The 20,989-nt window shown below is 34.2% G+C and overlaps 3 protein-coding genes across 4 annotated transcripts; 2 read left to right on the forward strand and 1 right to left on the reverse strand.

The window, feature by feature from the left end:
* Positions 1–997: 997 nt before the first annotated feature.
* On the forward strand, positions 998–6,222 carry LOC146926300 (uncharacterized). 2 transcript variants are annotated; one of them, XM_085758721.1, is made up of 4 exons: positions 998–1,429; positions 1,531–2,643; positions 4,687–5,503; positions 5,626–6,222. In XM_085758721.1, exons 1-4 carry the CDS (start codon positions 1,087–1,089, stop codon positions 5,888–5,890), a joined length of 2,538 nt encoding a protein of 845 aa, XP_085614847.1. In that variant the 5' UTR covers positions 998–1,086; the 3' UTR covers positions 5,891–6,222. The 2 variants fall into 2 exon arrangements, with proteins under 2 accessions (XP_085614847.1, XP_085614848.1); XM_085758722.1 differs by having other exon boundaries at positions 1,732–2,643.
* Positions 6,223–7,848: 1,626 nt separating this feature from the next.
* LOC146926301 (disease resistance protein RUN1-like) lies at positions 7,849–15,784 on the reverse strand. The gene is made up of 7 exons (XM_085758728.1): positions 15,018–15,784; positions 12,573–13,677; positions 11,999–12,247; positions 9,825–10,679; positions 8,789–9,334; positions 8,433–8,590; positions 7,849–8,338 (listed from the first exon to the last, which is right to left on the reverse strand). The coding sequence occupies exons 1-5, from the start codon at positions 15,647–15,649 to the stop codon at positions 8,798–8,800; spliced, it is 3,378 nt and encodes a 1,125-aa protein (XP_085614854.1). The 5' UTR covers positions 15,650–15,784; the 3' UTR covers positions 7,849–8,338; positions 8,433–8,590; positions 8,789–8,797.
* A 2,794-nt stretch (positions 15,785–18,578) lies between these two features.
* LOC146926302 (uncharacterized) lies at positions 18,579–20,660 on the forward strand. The gene is made up of 2 exons (XM_085758724.1): positions 18,579–18,963; positions 19,979–20,660. Exons 1-2 carry the CDS (start codon positions 18,589–18,591, stop codon positions 20,411–20,413), a joined length of 810 nt encoding a protein of 269 aa, XP_085614850.1. The 5' UTR covers positions 18,579–18,588; the 3' UTR covers positions 20,414–20,660.
* The last annotated feature ends 329 nt before the right edge of the window (positions 20,661–20,989 follow it).

The raw sequence follows: 20,989 nt of genomic DNA on the forward strand, positions 1-20,989 counted from the left end.
AACCTCACTCCTCAGGCCTCTGAGACATATTCCTTCGAGACAAATCTGCACAACATTTCAAAAAGCAAAAAATCAATGAGACATTTTCTTACGGACATTGTGTCATTTCTAACAATTCAACAACATTTATATTTTGGCAGTATCATTTCAATCCGTAAACTACCACATTGCAGTCAAACATACTATAATCAACATTAACGAACTATATTCTAACTAATTTCATCATTAACAATGCAAAAAAAAATAAAAAAAATTCATTGAGACATTTTACCAAACACAGAGTGCAATTTTCAAACAACTAAGAAATCTAACAATTTCTAAGACATAAACTACCACGTTGTACTCTAAACAACATTTAAACTACAATTTCTAACTTAATTCATCACTAACAGTCAATAAAACTAACATGCAAGCCAAATTTCTAAAAATCTATAAATGTCTAATTTCTTCAAAAAATAAAAAATTTCAACAACAAAAAATCAAGTAGGTGTGGGTAAAGTAAGTTCACAAGTTTTGAAAAGGAAGTAGGGGTATTTTTGTTAGTCCGGGGTGTAACTTGAAATTAATGTGGTGGTAATTAGAAAAAATCAATATCTATTGGTTTCACATTGCTAGATAAAAAATTGCATGATGTATGAAATAAAGTTAAAGAAATAGATGCATGAGCTTTTTTAAAAAAAATAAGAGTTACTAAAAATATATGCAGGGAGGGGGTGCAGTAGCCATGGGGAGTATACACACTAAACAGTTAAACAGCAAAGCAAAGTGGGAGGACGGGCCAAGCGCAGAGCCCATCTCGGATTAAGGGTTTACAGCAAACCGGGTCGCAACTGGAGCGGGTACGGGTTAAGCTTACATCTCAGGCCCTTAGATTGTACGGTGAGGACCAGAATGGCGCGCATACTCGATTTAAAGAGACAGCGAACCGTAGGCGCACAAAAAAAAGTCCACAGACACACAGTGAAGTATAAAAGGAAGTTAAACCTAATCTCTTCTTGATTTCAATCTGGTTTTCTCTCTCTCTCTCTCTCTCTCTCTCTCTCTCTCTCTCTCTCTCTCTACTGTAATGTAACCGCCTAGCCTCCAATGTTTACTCTCTTTCTGAAAAATCTCTCCTTTCTCCCGTCATGTCTTTCTCGCAAGGTTTTTACTAGGTTTCAAGTGCGTGGGTTCTCATCATCTTCTTTTCCCGAGGTTTCAGTATGGTGGCACCTTGACAGTTGTGCCGTGCCCTCTGGGGTTAGCTTTTCGAAGGTAGCACCTTCGATTACGGCAGCCGTTAGAGCTAACGGAATTATGGGTACAATTCATATTCGTGCATATGGCGATTTTAATTCTTCAGAGGTTGATAAAGAGGCTCTTAATTCAACCAACATTTCTCTATACTCCATTACCGATTCCACTTTTATCAAACCAAAAATAAATACCGGTCAGTGACTTTTCCTCTTATTCTTTTCTTTATTGTTGTTGACAAAATTCATTCATTCATCATGTAGCATAGCATTTTTTATGTTTACATTATTGTTGCAGATGGAAAGAGTAATACCTATAAGCATTTTCTTATGGATCTTAATGATTGGATTTCAACAAATCCTCCACCCGTACACCTGTTTTTGATATTTGGTAATGGAGACTTCTATAGCAATGGTATATTGCACCGGTTAAGAATGTGCAACTACAATATCTTGCTTGCATATCCAGGAAGGCCTCATGTTGCTCTCTTCCATGCAGCAACTATAATGTGGGAGTGGTCTTCGATGCTCAAGGGGGAAGACCTTACAGGAAAACATTTCAACTATCCTCCCGATGGTCCGTCTAATTCCTGCTATGGAAACTCAATTGTGCCTCTTGAAAACCCCTTCTTAGTTGCTCAAGAGTTGCACACATCTTCACAAAATGCGGACAACATAAAGTTAGATCAAGCTTCAAAGTCATTTTCTAGGCAAGTTATGAAAATATTGTGTTCGCACCCAAATGGGATCTCCATGGGAGATCTTCGTGCAGAGTTGACAAAGTGTAATCTGCCTTTGGTTAAACGTTTCTATGGACAAAAAAAGTTTTCCAACTTTCTAGTATCTATACCACATGTACAACTCGAGTTTTTAGGAGAAGATCATTTTTGGGTGCGTTTGGTCCCATCAATGACATCTGCTGTTAAGAATAAGCAGAATGATGGTGCCGCAACTCAAAAGCTACACAATGAGGGTAAAAATATGGATAGAAGTGCAAATCTTGAACCCGGAAAAGTAGAGAAAACACATGAGATTCCAATTAGATTGGAGATTGATGAGGTTTGTCGTAACCCATTTACTTCAACTTTGTTTAGTTGGGTTAGGAGTAGTTGTTGGACATTTTGGAAAAGCAATGCTAAGTCCGAAGTAGACCAGAGTCCTAGTCATTTTGAAAAGCAACCTCATTGGGATAACTTTAAATATAGGGTTTCGGTATGGTGGGACTTTGACAGCTGTGGCGTCCCTTCTGATATTAGCCTTTTGAATGTAGCACCTTCAATTATGGGAGTACTTAGAGCTAACGGGATTAAGGGCCCTATTAATATTGACGCTTATGGCGATGTTTCTCAATTTTCAATGATCCAACAAGAAGCATTTTTCTTATCCGGCATTGATCTCCACCACATTCCAGGTTCATTTTTCTTACCTTATAACTAAAGCTATTACCATCTTCATTTTCAATTCTATTGTTTTTCTTTATTTATTAGAAGTTAAGAGATGTATTGGTTTTGGATTTTAAAGGACTATTTTATTAGGAAAAAAAAGTCAAATAGATTTTAAAGACTGTAGGAATTTCACAACTTACTCCGTAGGGCTTTCAAAACTTTTTTGTTTCGATTTTAATGGATTTGTATCTTAAGAGTTTATAAGATTTAAAAAGATTTTTGGCCTTATGACAAGACTTTGATGATTGTTGGCATTCATTCAAAATTTGAATCAAACACAAAAATAACAATAAACGATAATGTTGAGATAAGAAAAGTAAAATTAGTACAATTATTATTCAATTCACTGCAACTTCATAGTCAAGCGGTATGATATTTAGACCATAATATTAAACTTGACTCGGTAATCGACTCGGCAGATGCATTGGGTCACTGAGTCGACGGTCGAACCATCAAGTCACTTGTTGAGCCACATGGCTTAATCGGATCAGACTAGATGACTCGATTAGATAACTCGGTGTTTAGATTAAATTTGTATACATATTGAATCATATTAAATCGAATTTAACTATATTAAATCAGATTGAATTGGTGACTATGTCACTCCAAAAACTAAAATGATGACACATATAGAATAAAAATAAATATCCAACAAACCTAATTTCATAGACTAATTATTCATGAGCTTTAAATAAAATATTTGAGCTTTATAATTATATATGTTTATGTTTTTGACAAAGATTATATACGTTTATAATTTTTTTAGGGGATTATATACGTTTATATTGAGGTACTTCAATCTGCAAAAAATAAATAAAAGAAAACTGAAAGGTATTTGCTTTATACTAAATACTAGCTTCCAGTGCCCGTCTGTCCGCTTTTTCTACTGCACTAATGTATGTATGTATTGGAGTCTCTTTGTATAAATTAATAAACACTATTTCACACACAAATATAACCATTTCACACAATGTAGAAGAGTTATATATAAAACTTATTACAAAAAATAAAAATGACTGTAAATAGAAATCTCTTGGTTTAACACTAATAAAGGTTGACTTTTAAAAATTAACTTTTTTGGACAATGGAATAGAAAGTGGTTTGAGACTCAAGAACACAATCACATTGATAAAACTAAGTAAACTTTAGAAGTTCAAAACAGTAAATTGTGTGCCTATTTTCCAACTACTCCATTCAAATTTGAATCTAAACAGAGGTACGCTGTTTTGTAGGAAAACACACCCATATGTCCAAAAATTCCAAGATTCTAAGAAGCCAAGTTAATAGCTGTAAAATTACATAGTACCATTTTGTCAACGCTATCCCTTGCTTGATGCTCCCATACATCCTTATTATTGAGGATTTGCAAAACCCAACATCTACCTTACCACGTCAAAAGGTTCAAGGAGAGTTATCTAACAAAAAATATTTGCTTAAATTCAAGTTTGTTCAAGAAGTACATTGTAGGTTGAGCTTGAAATATTTGGAGAGGCTATGAGGTACCCGTGTGTTTTTTGAGAAATGATGAAAGGGCAAATTACATTGACCTTTCTTGAAAAATTTAGTTTGTTTAGATACAACTATTTAAAAGGCACTTTTTGTTACAAAATCACATCAATCTTTTGATAGTTATTTTCTCTTATCTAAATATGATTTTGTTACAAAAGACACAAAAGGGTAAATATATGCTGATGTGTCAAATGATTAGGATGGACAAAATTGTGTTTTTGCTGGTTATTAACTTTCATAATTAGAGAATAAATAAATATGTTAAATTTACTCTGACGGTATGGAGGTAGATGACTATTTTGGTAGCTTGAATGTGGGTTCCTTTTTTTTTTTTTTGAGGGAAGTGTCCTTGTTTGTTATGGAGCTTTGTTCTTGTGGTTTAAGATGGATGTGCGGCTAACAAATCAGTCTTAGAATGCTGGCCATATGAGGACTTACTGAAATGTTTCATTCAATCTTATCTTTTAAAATAATAATTACCTTTAACTACTTTGTTACAGGTGGAAAGAACAAGAACAAATGCTTAACAGATTGGCTTTCTCAAAGTCCCTCACGCAGACACCTCTTTTTGATATCTGGTGATGAAGACTTCGACTTCTCTGGCTTACTGTATCGGTTCAAGTGGAGGAGGAACGACAACGTCTTGCTTGCACATCCAGGAAAGGCTCATGGTTATGTTTGCAAAGCAGGAACTATAGTGTGGCAGTGGTCTTCAGTGCTCAAGGGGAAATATCTTACTGGAAAATATTTCAGCCAGACTCCTTATTGGTATCTTAAGGTGCGGGTGCAGGTGCCTCTTGAATATCCACCCGAGTGGTATAGAAACTCGAAGGTGCCTCATGAAAACCCCTTCTCAGCTGTTGAGGAGCTCACATCTTCACAAAATGCAGAGATCCATGTACCTTACTCTTACGTGAAGTTAATTGAAGTTCAAGAGTGGGTTTCTAGAAAGGTCAGGGAGGTATTGAGTTCGTACCCAAATGGGATCTCCATTGGAGATCTTAATTTCCAGTTGAGATTGGGTTGTCGTGGTGAGTTACGGTCGATCGGTGGTCTTGGTGATGGCTTATATTCAATTAGAAATTTATCCAATATTCTAGCATCTATACCAGATATACAACTCTTGTATATAGGAGATGATAATTTTTGTGCACGTTTGATCCCATCAACAACATATAATGTTAAGAAGCAGCAGCGGGCTGAACGAAGGGATGTTAAATGTTCAGGATTGTTTGACTCTGATTCAGTTTGGGATGATCTGGAATCTTTTGTTTTCACGTCTAGAGGATCACGTCTAATTTCGCGTTCAACAAGCAGGTTTGCTAGCTTTGTACTACGTTCTTCATAATTATGCCTTTCGCTATGCAATTTCTTCATAATTATGTAGCTACTTGTTGAAGGAATAATAATTCAGTGCTACATGTTATTTGTTTTGTCAGGGAGGATCTGGCTCATCGATTACAAAAGTACGGACCCATATTTTTTAAGTCTCTCACTGAAAATAAAATCCTTCAATTGGTGAAATTGTTGATAGCAAAGAAATGGTTGGAGGAAAGTTTGGTGTTTGGTCTTTATGATGACATGTATTTATACTATTCAATCCACGTGTCATTATTTAATGAGCAACAGCAAAAACAGTATATAAGGAACTATTATAAGTATTGTCCTGGAGGAAAGCCCCTTGCAATTGATGGGGCTAACTAAATCAGTTCAGATGAGCTAATTGATGGGCCAATCTCATGGTACAAATGCTTAAGATCTCTATTTATAAATAAAACACTACATGCCAACTTGCAAACTTCATTCAAACATGAAGTGGAGACAGATTGTCAGAGTATTCGTCATGTTGAGAAAAAATGCAAAATTCAAGAGTTTCAAATGTAAACTAGACATGAGTTACTTGCTTCACTCATCTATGTTTGTCAGTATTTCTATTTTCATTATGTATTATGTTTTTTATTTTTAAATTTTCAATCCATATTTCATGGGTTACATTTGAATAAATTAAGATATTACAGAGTAATCTTTAGTTGACACTCTTTGACTCGAATCATAATAGTGATGGGAAAAAGTTATCCCCTCTCCTTGTTGATTTTTCTTATCGTTCTATGAGCATCCAAGGCTACAACAGAAGCTTGCAAAAGGAAGACAGATCTTATCCCAAAAAAAGGAAAAAGAAAAGGTGGCTCACAGCATTATTAAATAGGAGAATCCAATAGGCCAAACAAACGTATAATACATTCCAACACACGTTATTTGTAACTTTTCTATTAACTATCCATTGACACGAGTTGAGTTAGACAAACATGATTGGAGTATGTTTGGATGGAAGGTTTTGGAGAGAAAAAGATTACTTACTTTTCTTTTTTAAATTACAGCCACTGCAAAATATTTTTAGAATCAATGAAATGTGTTTAAAGTATCATCTTGATTTCTTAAAACAACTCACAAACTAAGAGTATGTTATAGTCATTCGACACCAAAAAGACAAATGATGTTGAACAATCAAATAAAAATAAAAAACAAAAAAGACAAGTGATGTTGAACCTGAAGGTGAGAAAAACACGGGGGGGGGGGGGGGGGGGGGGGGTTGAATTGTGTTAGGTTTTTCTTCGTTTTCTTCTAAGCTGAAAACACTGATCAAAAGCAAAGTGAGAACTGCTTCTGAAGTGAAGTTCAGAACTAATATGCAGCGGATAAAAACAGAGAGAGAAAGAAGAAAGACACAAAGCAATTATACAGGTTCATTCCACAAACCGGAAGTAGTCATGTCCCCCTTGCACTTCCAAGGAGAGTTCACTATAATGTAATATCTGATTACAACTGCTCATTGCTACAACTAGCAAGAGACTTCAAATTGCTCAAACACACAAGCAAGAGACTTCCTATGCTCCTGAACACAATCAAGAGACTTCTAATGCTCAAGCACAACTGCAAGAGACTTCTAATCAAACAAGATTACAAAGAAAAATGTTTGAGGTTGAGCACTTGATATACAATCAGAGGTGCTCACAATACAAATCAGATACAGACTCTTAAGATTTTAGAATTTCTAAGATATGAACTTGAAAACAGAAATTCAAATGGATGCATAAAATAGTGAATGCCTTGTATCTCACTCCCAAAAATTAGCTTATAATGAGAGTCTCCAAACACATATTTCCATTGCATTGTCCATAAACCTCGGCAATGTGAAAAGTACAACTTCAATATCCATCCAACACGCCTAATGTGACCGTTCAATTCTCACAACATGCTTACAAAGTATTTTGATATCATATTAAACGAACTTGGATCTCACTCTTCAAAACTAACTCTCACAATCAGAATGAGAATGTAAGATTTAAATACAACTTTAATATATAATACGAACACTAATTTGGAACCCCCAATTTTTTTTTTCTAGAAACCAATGCCCAATATCTAATCATCTCAATAATATCCATCAACTTTAAAAAAAAAAACAACGCACCAAAATACTAATGTTATTTTTTTTTGAGAGGAAAATACTACTATTATTTATTTCTTCACTAACAACATTATTTCCATGTTGCAAAAAATGAAACTATTTTTTTTTTAATATTTTGAAAATGTAAATTATAACTTCTTTATAGTGTGATAAAAAAGGAATTAGATCCTTAAAAAAAAAGGAATTAGAAACATTTTTAAATGTTGTGAGCTATATATTCAGATGTTATACTTTTTTAATTACTTGGCCTTAATGCAACATTTTTGTTAACATGTCGGTCATAGGAAGTATTCCTTGTCAAAAAAGCAATTTTCTACATTATAAAGATCACACCTAGGAGGCTCTCTTGGTCATTTGAAACCAAATTATAAGTTTCTTTGCAGATGACAAACTTAAAGAGGGGAGATGAAATATCACATTCACTTTGTGACGCAATTGAAGGATCATTCAAACGGGGCTTTTATATGTATACATCCAAACTAATGATATTGAAGGTGCCTTTCCTCGACTAGAAGATGTACATATTCACTCCCTTGCTCACCATGTCTTGGCATGAAGTTCACATAACTCTTGGATAACAATATCCACATAAACCAAACATTTGCGTATTTCTCTACTTTTCTTCGTTCGATTTCTATGTCCATTAGAAGTCTCTCTCAGTTTATATCTATTGGTTTGGAGACCTGAAAGAAAATAAAGATTGAATGGCTTAGCAAACCATTGTTTGAGGAAAACCAAAAACTTAGCTTAATAAAATCTATACGAAGGCAAGCATACACTGAATTCTTCTGTGAAACCAAGATCCAAGTCTACTTGACTTTCCCTGGCACCTTGTGCTTCAGCAATACGAGCATTCGTAGCCACCAATGTAAGCATAAATCTAGCAATCCACTGTCCGAAACTATAATTCACCAATCAGCCACAACGAGCAACACCTATACAAAGTTTACAGAGACAATGAGAATTAAATGCATATGGAAAATTCACAGAAGCTCTCTGAAAATGATAGATTGTCTATCTGTCTTTTTAGTCTTAAAGTTTATCCTTTGAAATTCTCTTATTTCAGGGGATTAACCTCACAGCACAGAACAATTGCAGGACCAAATTGGTGATTAACTCAAACAAAATTTTACCTTCCATATTCAGTCAAGTTTTCTTCTTTTCTGTTTTTGTTCAAAATCATCTGTAGGCTCTACTTGGCAAGAGATCCTCTTGGCAGCACATTCATTTTCATCACCGCTATCAACAAGAACATTCTTATCTGGTGTATGACATTGCTCCAATATTTCGCCGACTGGTTCATCATATATGAGATAAACTGCTGTCTTCATTACAATGAAACCGTTCCCAAAAACGACAACAATCTCCACCTTGTCACCAGGTTCCATATTTGATACCACTCTCTGCCACTCTTCATTTTCTAAGGACGATAACGCCTCTTTCTTATAGAGTTGAATGGTGGTTTTTGTGTGATTTATCACCAACACATTTTTAAGGCCATCTGATGTTATATCATTTGGGCTTGAAGAATAGGCAATGCACATTATTGTCTTCAAGCTACGGCCTTCCACTTGGGGGACTTCAAAAATTACAGAAGAACCTTCTGAATTGAAAGCTAACCAATCTGGGTAATTATCACAAGGGAGTGAAAAACTACCATAATCTTCAACAGTCAAATTCTGTAAAAAGTGAAAATAGGTTCAAAATTCTCTAATTGTCATTAGATAAGGACAGTGGCTTTCTCCTGTTTTGGAGTTTTCCACGTTATATTTTTGTGTTCTTTATTTCTCTATGCCAGTTTTTCCCCAACCAAAAGTATGCAATATAAAAAGAATATATCTTAAAAAATATGTAAAGAGTAAAAGCAAACTTTGTCAGGATTGCATGAAAAATTTCTATACCATGTTTAGGACTTCATTATTTTAATTATTATACATTTTATACCAAAAGCAAATAAGTCAATGCACTTACATGTATTTTGTTAATAGTTATAGTTGAATAAGAAAGATATCACATATAATATAATTGATACATTAAAAATAATTCAACTACCAGAACAATAAGATATTAAAATGTTTACCTGGCTGGTTTATACAAATTTTTCTCTTCTAATATTGTCTATATAAAAAGTATAACAATTGGACACGTGCAAGAGAGATAGAGTGAAACCTGTAAGATCCTCTCTTTCAGAATATTGGCGATTAGGGAATTCATTCCCATTTGAAATAAAAGAGATTTCCTAGAATTTGTTGTTGTTGAAACTTGCACTTGACTGCGACATTCAATTAATGAATGCACATCTGGTACTTGTGATGCAGTTGCAGATGATTGCAATTCCACAGAACTTGCTGCACTTAAAGCATTCAAAATTTGTGTTGCATCTTGTGATAGTTGAAGTTCTGATCCACACTTCAGCCAAAGGCTTTGAAGCTTTGGAAGGACAGTGGAAATAGATGATAGATCGTGGAAAATACTAGTTGATGCATCTAAAGACACAAGGGATGACATGCCAGAAGCTGTTTGAACAGGGAGTGAGAATCCCTGATGATTTGGTGACATCCAAGACCAAATGATAGAAGGAAACACATCACGTGAAAATCCTTCATATCCACACAGAGAAATAAATCCAATGCTTTTTGACCTTACTACTGAAAAGGGCACTTTTGTTATACCAGTGTTACCTGCCATGAGAGTGGTTAAAGATTTCATTTGTTCCAAGTCCTCTTCCAACTTGTCAATCTTTAAACAACCAGATAGAATGAGAGTTTTCAGAGATTTCAACGAATAAATGTTTCTTGGAAGGTTGCAAAGGCTAATACAATCTTTCAAACTTATCAAAAGAACTTTTTTGAGATGTCCAATACTTTGGGAAACCTCAGACAGCCTTGGACAATCTTTCAGTATTAGCTTTTCAAGATTAGGCATGTTTGAAAAGTCAGGAGTCTGTGTCAGATAATGAGAATGACTAAGGTTGAGAATTTTCAGCTGCTCCATCCGCTGCAAGAATAGAAATATAATAGAGAACTTACGGATAAAGAAGAAAAAGACAAACAGAAGCAATTACAATATTGAGAGTGGTAATAAGATTGAGATTGGTTTTCATCTTCTTCACTCTTCTCCCTAAACAGAAAAAGATAAACAGAAGCAATGACCAATATTATTAAACTGAAAGCTTTTTTAATCAAACTCAAGATTGCAATACTTTCCATTGTTGTGATCTCCTCTGGATTTTGTTATTTATTATTGAATATTTTTGCAATACTTTTTTATGTATTATAATTTGATTTTCTCTATTAATATATGATTCTTGTTTTTCTTTGTGTTGTTGAATTAATGTATTTTAATCCTTTTAAGGCGTAACTAACCTTTAAGAAAATGATTAGTTAAATAGGAAATCTCACCATAAGTCATTAATGGAACTCAATGAGTAATTGGTAAAGAATTAGTTTCAGTTAGTATTTGAGTTGAGTTTTGCTAATTGTTCTATCTATCCGATGTGGGACTAAATCCCACCGAGTGTTGGCCGCTAACACACCCCCTCACACTTCAACCCGGCCCGATGGGCCTGAAGCGTGGACGATGCAGGAATCCCAACGATGGACCCAATAGTCTCTAATACCATGTAACGAATATTGGGGCCTAACTCATCCATACAAAACCGGCTTGTACGGTGAGGAGTGCCTCCTCTTTATAAACTCTTCTCGAGAATCCTATCTATCCGATGTTGGACTAAATCCCACCGAGTGTTGGCCGCTAACACACCCCTCACGCTCCAGCCCGGTCCAATGGGCCTGAAGCGTGAACGATGCAGGAAGCCCAACGATGGACACCCAATAGGCTCTGATACCATGCCACGGAACCGAGTGTTGGCCGCTAACAGATTGTGTTTTACCTAAGTTATTGCTTTGCATGGGGTGAAGGTAATTGATTAATTGAGAATTAATAGCATCAAAGAAAATGGTTGGGAACTACATATGATTAATTGAGAATTATCTTTGTAATTAACATAAGTCAAACCAGATGTCTTAGTGTATTCATAAGTTAAATTTTAACTTACTTACCATCTGCTTTGAGCTTTTTCTTTTTTGAACCGAAGTCTTAACCAACAATTGGATTATCTAATCTAATCTAATAATATAAAACTTGACTAGTTTAGTAATAATTATTTAATCCAATGGATATCATAACCAGGACTCCAATCTTTTAGTAGATTTGTGAATGGGGAGCACTTGCCCAACAGTGCACTTTGGACACAACACTTCAATATCATTCATAAATATCAAAAGTGAAAACCACTCAAAATACAAAAAATTAAACTCCAAATTAATACCTGCAAGTTTGACATTGCTATTTTCTAACTCAATGGAGACTATATTTCTTTGATAGAAGTTTGAAGGTAAGCATGTTAACGGAAATCCATTCCAGTGCAGCCATCTCAAATTTCTTGAAAGATATTTAAAATCTCCATCAAGTTGTACACCAGAAAGTTGCAGCAATCTAAGTTTCTTCATGTTCTCAAATGCTTTGGTACTAAAACGTTGTGCATTATGCCCTGGCAGCTTTAAAGTCAGTCCCTCAACAGCTTTTGTTCCCTATGAAATATAATGAACCAAAAGTAAAACATGCAAGAGTCAGTAAGCACAATAACATGTTTAAAAGTAAAAGATATAAATCAGATAAAAAACTGGTAAAGAAACCAATCATGTGTTACCAAGAGTTAGGAAGCACAGAAAGATTCACAACCAAACTAATATTCACAGCTTTTGTGCTAACAACAACCCAAATGTATGTTAATACGAACTCAGAAATGTTTTTTGCTTCTTAAAGTTTAAGATATTTCAAATCTAGATTTTCTTATTTACCCAAAAGAAAATATTTTATATTTAGAATTTAAAACAAAGTATATGAAGTTCTTACGGTATGTTCTGACAATACATCAAGGACATCTTCTTGAAACCACAACCTACTACGTTCCTCAGGCTCCATTGGTGATTTCTCACGAATGATTTCTCTTCCCATATCTCGCAGCAAATCATGCATGCCAAGCTTGTTCTTATCATCAACCGTTACAAGGCTTCGCTCAACAAGGACACTTATTCCAATTTCTGCGAAAAATCCACAGCCATTTAATATTTGAATAACGTCATTTCGGTCCATCCCAATAAAGAAACAAGCTATGTCAAGGAATGTTGATTTCTCTGTATCATCATTTAAACCATCGTAGCTTATTTTTAACTTCTCATGTACTTGATGATTGGGAATTATTTTGAGCTTCACCAGTACACAGACCCACTCTAATACCTCCCTATCAAACAAATAGGACCCAAGAACTTCAAGAGCTAGCGGCAATCCCCCAGAATACATAACTACATTTTTGGAGATTTCAGAAAAATCTTCTGTGGGACTTGTTTGCTTGAATGCATGCCAACTAAAAAGCTCAAGAGATTCAGTTTCATCCATTTCTTTCATTATGTATATTCTGTCCACTCTATTCCCTCGAAGTACATGCTTATCTCTGGTTGTGATGATTATTCTACTCCCAGGAGCAAACCATTTGCAACTTCCACACAAAGCATTTAGCTGGTCCAGTTTACTCACATCGTCAAGTACAAGAAGTACTCTTTTATGACAAAGTCTTCCCTTTAATATAGATATTCCTGATTCAACGTTTTGTATCTTGGTTGTGGTTTCTTTGAAAATATCATACATAAGTTGTTCTTGTAGATTCACTTGACCACAATCTTTCTCCCAAACCTCCCTAATATTTGCAATAAAGCTCCTACCTTCAAAATTGCGACCAATTTTATTGTAAATGGCCTTTGCAATGGTGGTTTTTCCGATTCCACCCATCCCCCACATCCCTAGCAGTAGAACATCATTTGTTTGTTGAGTGTCTAGAAGTTGAATCATATCTTGCACTCGAGATTCAACTCCCACTGGATTATTAGCAACAAACAAGTCTGTCTTGTCCAACAAACGTGTAACATTTTCAACAATATCCTTGATAACCTCATTTTCGTTCCTAACAAAAAGAACAAAAGGAATGGTACATTCACAAACGTATATGTATAAATAAGTAATTACATATGTATGTATGTGCAAAAGTAGACGGGAAATTAGAGGGAGAAAATTATTGTTGGATGTGTGTGTAAGCAGAATCGTTCCAAAAAGTTGCAATTAGATTGAAAGAAACCAGAGAAGCATTATGTCATTTAGTACATCAGCAATATGGCAAGAAAGAAAATATGTAAGGTATGTTTGGATTGAGGGTTTAAGAGGAGAAAGAAGGGGAGAGCTTACTTTCTTTTTTTAAAATTACGGATTTTAAAAAAAATTGAAACAGGGGCACTTTTGAATAATAATCCTAGTGACACTAACGCAAACAATAAATGAGAGTATTCCACATGCAAAAGAGAGTATATGTGCAAAATAGGGACACTTTAGAGAAAATACTAAAAAGTTAATGTAAACAAAAGGTCAAAAGGGTATGAATGTCGAGTGAAGGCATAGAAGAGGAAAAACCTATCCACCCAAAAAAAGGAAAAAAATATTAATTAACTAGATGTTTTGGAGGAAGACCAGTTTGTAGAGGTCCAAGATAAACAACCATGCAAGACCAATGACTGGAGAGGGGAGAACTACTGTGTACAGAACTTATTTTGAGAGTGTAGAATTAGATTATGAAGGCAGTTATTCTAAAAGCTATCCCAAACCCTCTCACATAAGTCAATCCAAACAAATTGAGTCTCATTGCTAAAATTAAGCTATAAGATAGCTTAGAGCTGTTTATAGTTAAAGGCTGATAGTTGAAAAGCTAATTAATTGAAATTAGTGTGTTTGGTAAAATTAAATTTTAAAGTGATTAGTAAATATAAAATGACACAAGTACACGTATGTTTATTATGTTATAAATTATATTTATAAACATGTTTAATTAATCTATTATTTTAATAACTTAAGTGAGATTCACACATTTTTAAAATTAAAAAATTAAAATATAATGATATAAAGTTATTGATAGTTGATTGATGTATTCCATTTAAAAAATTTGTGTGAGATGTTTGATTGGATGGATTGAGTATTTATTAAGTATTAATATTAATATTATAAAATTATAAATAAATAATTTTTACACGTAAGGTTCATTTAAATTCATTTAAGTAAAAAAAAAAATGCGTGTCTCTATTTTTTTTTTTTTGGTCAGGATGCGTGTCTCTATTCTAAATGTTCTTAAAATGCTACTTGACAAAAACAAATTGTTTTTTTTTTTTAACAAAGAAACAAATTGTTTAAATTTTAAAAGCACAAAATAATGAACAAGTATATTAAAATGCAGAGATAAAGGGAGAGGAAGTAAGTAACCTGGAATTTAGGACAACACATCCAGCAAGGCCAGACGCCTCACAAAGTGCATCCCTCCACTTTAGCACCGTGTCTTGGTTCACTGCACGAATCCCATCTCCCGGTAAAACATTATTTCCCCACTTCAGTACCATCGATTCCTCCTCTTGTGAAAGTCTATTCAATGATTTTTGAAAAGATTTACCAAAGTCACCGGTTTGATGACGAACTTCTGAGGGATCAACATGGTAGAATACAGGAAGAACCACCTGGCCTATGGTTTTGTGACACTCCATTATTTTCAACAATTCTTGAAGACACCATGAGGAATCTGCATAGTTTATGGAGAAAACAATAACAGAAATTCTGGACTCTCCGATAGCATACAGTAGTGTCGATGAGACACGATCTCCTCTTTCAAGTGATTGATCGTCCTTGAAGACGATAATGCCGGCATTCTGAAGAGATGCAGAGAGATGTGAAATGAATGATGTGCGAGTGTCTTCACCTCTGAAACTCAAGAACACATCGTGCTTTCTTGTTATGTAATCCAGCGAAGCCAGATCGTTCTCTAATGGAGTGAGGTTCAGATCAAGAAGCAGCGTCCTTCTCCTCTGTAAATCATATGAAGAGGAAGTTGTTGGGGAAGACATGGTTGGATGATTTGTGGTTTCGGAACAGGACAGGAAGGAAGAGATCGATGTTTGTTGTTTTGTTCCAAAGATTTGTTTGTTGATATTGTCCGAGAGAATCTATGGATTTGGTTGATCTGTGAAGTTGGGAAGTGCTTTGTTTAAAGACTTGCAGTTTGACTAAATAGTAAATGCAGTCAGCACATCAGTCTTACAACGTGTTTTGGAAGGAAACAATGTAAAATATTTTCTTTCTTTTATTTGACCGGGTAGTCAGCACATTAGAAGGAAACTGATATAAACATCACTATCATTCTTTTATTTGACCGTATTTGGTTCGGATGAGTTTATAGAATTTTTTTTGGCACGCCCTACTTTTCAAAAATATTATCTAATGTGCCCTACTTTCAAAATAAATATCCCATATACCCTATTTTGCAAAATCCCCTTACATAGCTTCATCTGAGATGACACCATGTAGGGCTGGACAAACTGACCCGACCCGCCCGGAATCGGCCAACCCGCGTGAATATAAAGGGAAACGGGCGGGGCAAAACTGGGTTCACTGGTTGGGCGGTTGGATAAACCGGTTTGTGATGGTTAGTAGTGGACGGGAATGGGGGGTGTGTATAGCACCGATATAAACCGAACCCGAACCGAAATTGTTAGAATCCAGCCCAACACCTACTTGAGCCCACTGAACCCAGCCCAATAGTAACACACCACCAGCCCATTTAACTTCATTAACCCTAACACAACTTCATCTCTAGTTTAGTTTCTCAGAGCCAAGCCTGTGTTTTTCTGCAGCTTCTATTGTTCATGCCTTCATGGCCCTCTCTCTATCTCTCATCCTCTCTTCATTTCTTCATCATCCCTTCTCTATTTCTTCATCATCCCTTATCTCTGTTGTTGTTGACTTGTTGTTGTTATGAGATCCAAATCCATAACACTGGTTTTTTATGTGAATTCAAAGCGTTACATTCAAAATTTCTAGATCTGTTGATTATTTTGAATAAATTTTTGTATATTGTTGGGACCGACACAAACCACCCGCTCGTCCGCCCGAACCGCAACTGTTAAAACCGAAAACTCCGATGGACGGTAACAGATGGTGATATTCCAACCGTCGGATTAGGCGGATCTGGGTTTTGAGCCCGAAACCCGTCCAACCCCGTCCGCTGTCCAGCTCTAGCACCATGTATCCTTCAGGATGGCTCCATCTCAGATGGCGCCGTCCTACCTCCTTTTTTTTACGATTTTCATTTTTTTGGCTTATTAATTAATACATCATTTAGGATAGCTTCATCTCAGTTGGCACCATCCTACTAGGTTCTTTTAATTTTTTTTGTTTAATTTTTTTGCTGAAAATTTATTAAATGAATTTATTAAATAGAAATAATATAAAATAATTTAATAATATAGATTGATACATTAGAAAAAAATTAAAACAACATAATTATATAAAATGATAAATATTACAATGAAAAGTATTTAAATATAAATATTAGTATATTACATTATTTTCATTATTACAATGAAAAAAATTAAACATAAAAAAATTCGAGTTTATATCAGTTTTTCATTGAACCGCGTGTTGTTTGTGATTTTCATTTCATCAAGTGAACCGTGAAAATCAATCTTCCAAATCAATCTTCCAACCAAATCAATCTTCCAACCAGCCCAAATATTACCCCTCTCTCACTTGTTCCAGCTCTGTCCAATAAGTTGTGAAGCACCGATACTTCAAAATGGATGACGTATTATATCCCTGCGTATCCTGTACCGATACCTGCCAGATACTTCCCGATAAGTATCAGAGAGTATCCGAAGATTAAATTTTATTTTTTTAAAAAATAATTATCCGATACTTCCCGATACGTATCAGGAAAGTATCCGATAACTATCCTGCACCGATATCTGCCCCAATACTTCCCAAATAATGTTAACTAAAATAACTTAACTCTTGAGTATAGTCCTTCTTTTTTGGATTGATATAATATAACACTAACAATGTTCCTTTTGGATATAGTATAACACTTATGGCGCTCTTTTTGTGATATATTGTGTATATAATTGACGAATCATCATTTTTTTTTTGAAACAGCAAAATATTATTAATCATCAAGCTCGTGCAAGAAGCACTAATAAGCTTGGGTGGAGGAAAAAAAATACACACTAGAGGAAATATTATTTATGTTGATGTGCTACGAGCCTATGACTGGTTTCTTTTGTTTGTTAATATATTTGCATGTTCAAAAATGGTTATAATTATAGGGTTAAATATGTTTTTGGTCCCTATAAAATTGCGACCTTTTAAGTTTAGTCCTTACTTAATTTTAATAGCTTTTTTAGTCTCTACAAAAAAAAATTACTTATAATTATAGTCCCTGCTAAAGTAAATTTTGTTTAATTATCCTTAAACTCTTAAATTTTTTAACGATTCTTTTTATACAAGTTTAGAACACTACGAAAGGTTCATTTACTAAAATCTATAATTTTTTAACATGAAATAAATTAAATATGAATTTTTTAAAACGACAAAAGTTTAAGATATAAGTAACAAAAATATGGACGTAGAAATCAAATTTTTGCGATATTTTTTTCGGAGGACCTTTTAATAACGTTCTTAACACGCCTGTAAAAAATTGTTGAAAAACTTAAGAGTTTAAGCATAAATTAAACAAATTTGGATTGAGTAAGGACTAATATTGAGTGGAGAAATTTTTTGTAGGGATTAAAAATGCTATTAAAATTAAGTAAGGACTAAACTTACAAAGTCACAATTTTGTAGGGACCAAAAACATAATTAACCCAATATATAATTATTATGGAATGGATAATGTACAAAGAAACACGAGGATAAAACTATGGGAGCTAAAATTAAGTAAGGACTAAACTTACAAAGTCACAATTTTGTAGGGACCAAAAACATAATTAACCCAATATATAATTATTATGGAATGGATAATGTACAAAGAAACACGAGGATAAAACTATGGGAGCTGACATACATGGCATCCTTCTATCCTTCTTCTATCAACACCACCACTTTTACTACTCTGCACCCCCACCACAACACAAGAAGAAGTTCTGTTTTTCTCTGTCTTTGTACCAACTCCAATGATGAACCTGATAATACTTCACAACCTGGAGGTGATGTTCAAAGCCAAGAGCTACTAGCTCAACTTGCAATGCTTGAGACAGAAAAAGTTCGTCTTACGGATTATTTGGATGAAAGATCTGAATACTTGACACAGTTTGGTGAAGAAGCTAAAGCTGAAATTGATAAGATTGGTGAAGATGCTCTTAAAGGATTGGATGAAGCTAGTGATAGAGTATGTATGCACTTTTCACTCACTATTTACTTGTTCAATTTGTTAACCATGCATAGATTCTAGCTAGCTACAGAGTTATTCATTTTAGTACTTTACATTCCAGTAAACCATAATTCAGTTTTTAAAGTATATGAACATAACAAATAATTGTTAAAGTATGTACAATTTATCTTGTTCTTTAAAGTATATGAAAATTCATTATGTTAATCCCTAGTAGGAACTATACTTTAAAATTATTTATTTTATATACTTTAGATAAAATGAGAGAGAGATTGGACTATAATGTTAGTCAGGTGGAAGCAATTTGACCCCGTAGGAGTATCTGAGAAACTGTAGTTTGAATCCTAGGGGAGTAACCCATGGAGGTTGAGAACGAAAGGATAAAATATTATTTAATCAGTCGAATTGAGAATTAGTCTCATAGTCGGTCCAAATGACTGAAGTAGCGGGGATGCCATGGTGGACTCATTGTGGTGCCAAAGGCTCTAATCACGGTGAGCATATGAAAATCCTTTGTATTAGTCCCTAGCATCTTGACAAAACAAAGTCTATCTAAAGTGACGAATTTTATTTAATTTTGAGATAATCGTTTTTTTTTATTTTTTTGAAGAAGCTAAACTAACCCACCAAAATTGAGACTTTGAGGAGAAGCATACTCATTATTTTTAAATACTATAGAGACTAAAGTTGAAGATAGTGATACTTTAGAAACTAAAATTGAAGATAGCGATACTTTAGAGACTAAATTGATAATGTATTCTCTTACAATCCATATTTTTTTATAAGATATGTTAATGTACTTTTAATTCTATTTTAATTGTTTAATTATTGATTTTGTCAGAAAAATTGTTTAATTATTGATTGATTTCTTAGATTATATGCTTACTTTGTACACTTATCATATGGAGTATAGAATATACAAACGCAAATATGCCTGTTAAAAGCAGTACTTATGCAAAATTTGCTTGAAAATTACTTCAATAATGACCCTTTTACATTCATTTGTGATTAATAGATAACAGCAAAAATAGAGAGTGAGATGCTAGCATTTGAGGAATCAAATGAACTAGACAGAGTAGAGTTTGAGGAAAGTGAAAGCAAAGTAATGGAGATTGAAGGACAAATGGAAGTTGACAGAAATGAAGGACTATTCTTTAAGAACTTAGGACAGAAAGGACCTAATGTTGATAAAGCAAAAGCCAAAGAAGAAATAGAAAAGATGAAAGATGTAACAACAAATGAGGAAAATGGAAGAAAAACAAGGAAAAATGTTTACTTATTCTTCATTGGTCTTTTTACATATGGAATAGTTGGTTCTATTAATGTCTCATCATTAAGTAGTACTGATTGGAAGAAAGTTGCAGTTCTTGGAGCTATTCTTGTGGCTTTGTTTTCTCAGTTCATTTATGAACAAAATAAAGACAATAATCAGAAAGATGATGAACAATGAAGAGGAAGAAAAGAACTCAAAAATCATCTTTTTTCATCAGATTGGATGTTTCAGTTTATGAGGGAAATGATTTGTAAATGTATAGCCCCAAGTGAGTGCTTACAAATTGGATCTGATATATCAAGCAGCTTTTCTTGGGCATGAAATACAGCTGATAATATTGGTGACTAAGTTACCATGTTATACTGCTGAATTGCAGAATGTTGAAACACTATTAATGTCAATGTCTGAATTAGAAAATTCTTAAGTATACTCTCCCATCAAGTGCTCATTTATGAGACGAGATCAAATCATTGATTTTGTAACGGTCAACTAATCCTAACCACTGAATTTGTAACTTATATTTGGCTCATCAAAATAACTTTTCTCTCTTCTCTTTCCTTTAACCACTGAATTTGTAAGTTTCGTCAATTACACCTTGAAATTAACAAAACTTCAATTACCCTCCTTGAAATTGCACAACGTTAATCAATTTACCCCCTCCATCAAATTCTTCTGTTAGTCAACATGATGTTTTGCAAATATCCCCCTGAAGTTTTGCACTTATATGCAAAATGCCCCCTGAACTTGAAAATT

The sequence above is a fragment of the Medicago sativa genome, chromosome 4 (assembly GCF_051527215.1).
Source record: "Medicago sativa cultivar Bolivia chromosome 4, Bolivia_mono, whole genome shotgun sequence".
NCBI classification, from domain to species: Eukaryota; Viridiplantae; Streptophyta; class Magnoliopsida; order Fabales; family Fabaceae; genus Medicago; species Medicago sativa.